The 6,032-nt window shown below is 37.3% G+C and overlaps 1 protein-coding gene across 4 annotated transcripts in view; it reads left to right on the forward strand.

Moving 5' to 3' along the window:
• Positions 1 to 4,887, forward strand: part of CROT (carnitine O-octanoyltransferase) — a 19,302-nt gene extending 14,415 nt beyond the window's left edge. For all 4 annotated transcript variants that reach the window (XM_059473020.1, XM_059473045.1, XM_059473029.1 and 1 more), the window contains 4 exons: positions 1,666 to 1,744; positions 2,523 to 2,616; positions 2,792 to 2,911; positions 3,961 to 4,887. In XM_059473020.1, the coding sequence (XP_059329003.1) occupies positions 1,666 to 1,744; positions 2,523 to 2,616; positions 2,792 to 2,911; positions 3,961 to 4,081 (414 nt within the window). In that variant the 3' untranslated portion in view covers positions 4,082 to 4,887. The remainder of the gene's footprint in view (positions 1 to 1,665; positions 1,745 to 2,522; positions 2,617 to 2,791; positions 2,912 to 3,960) is intronic.
• The last annotated feature ends 1,145 nt before the right edge of the window (positions 4,888 to 6,032 follow it).

Genomic DNA, 6,032 nt, shown 5'->3' on the forward strand with positions numbered 1-6,032 from the left:
GGTTTCAAGAATGTGACTGTCTCAAATTATATTCACACTGATTAATTTCATACCCCAAAAAGTTCCTGGGTTTGAGCCAAAGTATTGTGCTGCGCAGTTGTTCTGTTGTTTTAATTTTCAAGTGAAATCAGGAAATGTTTATCTAATAGTTGCATCTGAGAGCAAGATTGAAGGGTGTTTCTGTCCTAGTGGTAACAGGGGTGTGTTCCAGAGTTTGTCTCTGAGTAGCTGAGCCAGAGACCTTTTCTTTTCCCAGCAGCTACCCTCTGGTGCTTGGCTGGCAAAGCAGGTCATGCCTTGCTTGCCAAGCAAGAGCTGTACTAAAGCTCTTTCTGTTGCCCTCACGGTACATTTCTCAGAGCCTGAGAAATTAAGCAAGGAGAAGTTTTTGACAAAGTTTTTGACAACACATCTTTAGAAAAATCAAAGGTTCTATATTATTAATGCATCTAAAAACATAGAGGAAGACAGCTGTGAGAAAGCATGTGTGATTAATAATTTTGGCCTTAAAGATCACATTTTCCTAGTCTTCAATGGCTTCTTTTGTCATGTACAGCAGTTTTAAAACTCACTTTTCTGGCCATCTTCCAAATCTGCTTTCCTATTCCAAATATGGATTTCTATTATTTCCCTGCTCCTCAGTTACCTTCTAACCAATTACCAGGCTTCTGTGGGTACTACTACTTCTAGTGTGTAACTTTCTGTGTGCACTAACTGTAGCCTTTTTTTTTCTTTGTAGTAATAGCAACTCCAGATATTTCCCTATTGTTGTTTTGTTTGGTTTTTTTATACTTAATACTATTTTTTTAAAGTACTTTTTTTAATACTAACTCCTTGATCTTAAAAAGCCCTGTTCAATAGTATTGAAATGAACGTGCTTAAAAGTCTGTGTTTATGTAATTTTTATTACCTTAAAGTCAGATACTTTGAAATAATCGTTTTGTCTTTAATTTTCTTTTGCCCCTTGTCAGCTTGATAGCTTGATTTTTATCTAACTTGAGTGGCTTCTGTCCTTGTTTCACATTCTCTGCTGCAGCCTCTTGTGTGGTGAATAAAAGGATAAATAGTCCTTCTTAAGAAATCAAAGAGCTATCACAATCTACGGTCTTGGAAGTCAAGATCTTGGACTGTTTCTCAAGGCCTCCTTTACAAAAACCATGTTATTTGTATTGTCTCTGACTTTGATATATGAGTTTTAATATAAACTTGGAAAAACCGTAATCTTGGGCAGAATTGGCAATCAGCAGAGAAAATCTGGGAATGCACCTAGTAGGAGCTACTGTCCTTCTGAAAAAATGGAATTGTAGAAGGCTTTTGGGTTTGGTCACTCTAGTTCACACTGCTTCCTTTCCATTGTTTCAGATGATTTGGGAAAGAGCATGAGGTTTAGAATATTGTTCAGTTCAAAAGTGATCTGAGTAAGAGAGCAGAGATACTGAAAACAGAGGAGCACATTTTCCTGAAAAGGGAATTTGGTTTTGGGAGAAACGGTTTGAGAGAGTTTCTTATGTAGCTTTCAAGTTCATCCATTTTCTTCTATCTAAAATTGTTAGGAACTATGAAAGGGGAAAACCTGCTGGTCTGTGATTGCTGATGTGTTACTCATTTGGACTGATTTTTCTTTTTCTTTTTTTTTTTTAATTTGAATCCTGCCCTGCTTTACAGAATTATCAACGACTACAACTGATGCATAAGGCATTTGCAAAGCACAATAAACTGAGGAAAGAATGTGAAAATGGAAGAGGTACTCTGGGATCAAAATTTTTGGGTCTTTTTCATGTGGGTAAAAAGGGAATACCATTGTGTGCTACTACATTTTCTTTATCTCCTTATTTACAACCTGAATAAAAACTACTGCTTAATATTTTATACTTCAGTTTTGGGGAGAAGAACTAAAACCTGCTCCTTGCACCCATCCTTGTACCCCAAAAATATGTTCACTTGGAATATTTCTTCAGTTTTTCTGCCCAGCTAATCATTACTTTGGAGTACCCTCCAGTCAAATATGTGCTTGGCTGAAAAGTGGAAAAGGAGAGATTAGGGTGAGATTCTAACCCAGCTGTGTTAGTGCTGTACACTATTCTGGGAATGAGGAGGAGTAGCTGGGAAATGAACCTGATGAACTTCATACTCTCTCCAGCCTCCTTGGTGTGTTATCACAATTCAGAGCAGTCGTGGCCCTGAAAGCCTTTCCACTGTGTTGGCATAATTGCCCATGGGCTGCTTCCAGTGTGAGGAGCTCTTCCTCCTTGACTGCAGTGGGAATTTGCTTGGGTTTTGTTTTCCACACATCTCTGCATCTCTGTCACTGAAGTCCTTTGCTTTTGAGCTCAGTGCTGCAAGTTGAAGTTGTTGAAGACCTCTTAGATCAAATGTGGGGAATGTTTTTGGATGCTACAATATGATGGTGTTGTTTATCTGTCCTTCAGCTGCTATTTGACCTCCCAGCTATCCAGACTAGAAGAAGCAGAAAGACTGGGAGTGCTGCTGTTAATGATTCAGTATTTGCATTTATTTGACAGGCTTTGATCGTCATCTTCTGGGTCTCCTGCTGATAGCACAGGAGCAAGGACTGCCAGTGCCAGACCTGTATGGGGATAAGGCCTTCACAGCCAGGTAATTCATATTCTTGTCCCATGGCAAGTTGTATCCCTTGATACCAAGGCCTTTGCTGCACTGGCCTTGTGTGTGCTGATGTCTTGATCTCTGCAACAAAATAACTGTTTTGTAAAATGCACTTTGTTTTAAATGACTTTCAACAGTGCTGCTTTTGTTTTGTGTTGTTTCACAGTGGAGGAGGTGGGAATTTTGTCCTTTCAACTAGTCTGACTGGCTACACTAGGTTTAGTGGATCTGCAGTCCCTATGGTACAACATGGCTATGGCTTTTTTTATTCAATTAGAGATGACAGGTAAGGATATAATTTCATTTTGAATATGGCTCTGCATTTGTCACAGAATAGTGACAAAGGCAGCTAGAATGAGGAAAGGAAAATACTGAAGAAATGCAGCTGAATGTGTCAGAAGAGATTGAGAAGTGAGGTACATGAGAATAGAGGCATTGGCATTCTGGGAAAGCACATGTGGGAGGAGGAACGAGTGGTGGAGGGCAAGTAGTACCAAGATACTGACAATAAGCAGAAATAAAGAGTAGGTAAGGTGAAAGAAGGGAGCAACAAAAGGACTTTAAAATAGGTTAACTTTAAAATAGACTGTCATTTTAGGATCATTTTGTAACATGTGAAGGTGTTTTTTGGCTGAGTTAGATCAGATAAGAGGACAGGTGAACTTACTGCCCATCACTCTTGGCAGTGACACACATCTTGAGGGACTAAAACGTCTGGCTTCACTTCTCCAAAATCATACTATTTGAAAAGATCAAACTCGGGCTTAACTGGTCTTATGGACAAAAATTACTCCTTTTTTTATGAAATATAAAACTAATTTGATTAGAATGTGTAGAGATAAATTGCTAGTTTAGGTGTAATTCAAATGACTTCTTCCTAAAGCTAGGCAGGGGTTGTGTGCCCATTCAGATCAGTTTGAGAATACAAGCCATTAATACTTTGATCTATGTCTCTCTTTAAATAAATAGAACTAGATCAAGATATACCTTTTATTAGATAAATAGAAAAGAAGTACCTAAAACCTTAAACTAATTGCAGAAAAAGAAGAAATATAATTCAAAGCATTTTCAAATATAAGCAGAAAAGTTGTGTCACTGTGTATGTAGTAACAGGTATTTAAATCAAAGTATCTGATTTCAAGATCTGTCAACATTATTGCTTACTGAAGGCACTAAGGATCTGAGTCCTCTCTTGGTTTTGAGACAGTATGTTTATGTGACAATTTTTACTTCAGATTTATGTCAGTAATTCCACATTTCAGGACAATTTGTGTAACTTTATCCTAGACCTTGACAATTTAAGCACAGTGACCTCACTGTTTTCTATATTGCTAGGATTGTTACTACCTGCTCTTCTTGGAAATCCTGTCCAGAGACTGATGCAGAAGTGCTGTGCAGAACTCTGTTCCAGTGCTTCCATGATGTGCTGCAGCTAACACTTACAGCTCAGCTGTAAGCCTGATAATGATGCAAGAGGCTTTGCAAGCTCACAAGTTGTATGTAGTACTTAAAAACAAAATGCTACTCAAGAGTACTGTTAAATTCAAGACATGTAATGATCTGTATGACATGTTTATTTTTGTGAGATTACCTGTGGTAACAGTACCCATTTAAGAATAATGTAGCCATTTGCAACAGCAATGCAAGCAGTAGTACCTTATCAGTTTAGAACTATGCAATATTAAAATATGCCACAACAATGCAAACATAGTTAGGAATGGGATGTTGTAGTGGAAAATTGATGAGAGACCTGTATTTATGACCTTAATAGTCACGTGTAGAATAGTTTGTAGTCTACTGATAGAGTTTATGCCAGTTGAGCACTTAACTGTGTACTTAAAAGTAACCACACTATAATCTTTTGTGATTATGCTTCCTATTCAGAGTGGTTAATGAAACAGAATGCCTCCATCAGGTTATGTGGTATTTTATAAGTTACCTTTCATCTTTTGCTATCAGGATTATACCAAATAAATGTATCCATGAATGGGGATTTTCCCACTACGTTTATAGTATGAGAGCACTACAGTTTGAAGTATTTTGGAAAAGAATCACTCAATAAAGACAGAAAGCAGCATGAGTTTCAGATTTTTCAGTTTTCATTCTCTAGTGAACTGTGAATATCTACTGCTTTACACTAATAATGCACAATAAAAGTAAGCACTGAATACAGTTTGATATGGTTCTCAGGATTTTAATACTTGATTTCTCTGAGCAACTTTGTATTTTCCTGTTATAGAAATAAAATTTTCCAAAAATCAACCTTGTCTTAATTACTTTATGGCTGGACTGTTTAACATAGTGTAGCAACATTGTGAGAGAAAGATGATCTTGGTGACAGATGAATTTGGAACAGAGATTCTAAAGTACCAATTGTTTTTTCTCTAGCTTTTAAAGTTTCAGAGAGATCAAATACTATTATTTATTTTACAGAAACAACTCCATTTTCAGATAACATGGAACCAGTCTCTTTGCCCTCTGGCAGCTCTGTTGCACATATTTTGTCCACAGTAGCAAGAACACTTCCCCTTTTGATTTCCTCCCTCAATGCCTGACACTTCTCTGCAGTCCAGGGTGTGTTACACTGTGTACATTTTTTGCCTCAAAAAAATGCAAAAAATGGTCTCATTTCAGCCTTTGTTTTCCTTGCCTTTACTGACCTACCTGTACATCTTGTCTCAACTATATCTGACAACCATTCAGTGTTTAATAGTTTGAGATTTTCCAAAACTCACATAGAGAAAGAATCCATTGCTGTTCTGCAATACTTAAAATAGCTCAGCCTCTTTCTCAGAGGTAAATGACCTTCTGAAATCTCATGGGCAGTGAAGCCTGTTTCTTTATGGTGCTGTGATTTCTGTGAGATAGATTAGGATTTTGGATCCAGCTATGTATGATTATTTTTATTCTTTATTTTAATAAGTTCTCTCTGATAGTTATAACCTTTGACCCCTCAATTGGGTTAGTAAACTTGGTTGCAATTTTGATAAAGACAGTTTGCTTTGAACATTCATTCAAAACAGCCTGAAATCTGATGAAGGGTGTAATTTTGCATTTATTTGCATTTATTTTTCATACACCTACTCCCGCCTTTCTGAGAATTTCTGGGAACATAGAAATCCTGGCAGAAATACAGAAAAAGGACAACTTTTTCAGGAAGTGAATCATTGAGAAAATGGCATTCAATCACCAGCATAACCAGAATTTCCTGTTCAGCTGACACAGTCTGAGGCTTGCCTAGAGAAACTGAAGGCAGAAGAGTATTCAGGGAGAACAAATTTAAATTCTGTGAGTTGTTAAAGCTGCTTGTTATGTGCTGTGGATGCATGAATCCATGAATGTGGTAATAATTTCCTTGTTGTGTAAAGAATTTTGTCTCCAGTGTCTCTGCCCTCAAAGCCTCCCTG

The sequence above is a fragment of the Ammospiza nelsoni genome, chromosome 1 (assembly GCF_027579445.1).
Source record: "Ammospiza nelsoni isolate bAmmNel1 chromosome 1, bAmmNel1.pri, whole genome shotgun sequence".
Classification (NCBI taxonomy): domain Eukaryota; kingdom Metazoa; phylum Chordata; class Aves; order Passeriformes; family Passerellidae; genus Ammospiza; species Ammospiza nelsoni.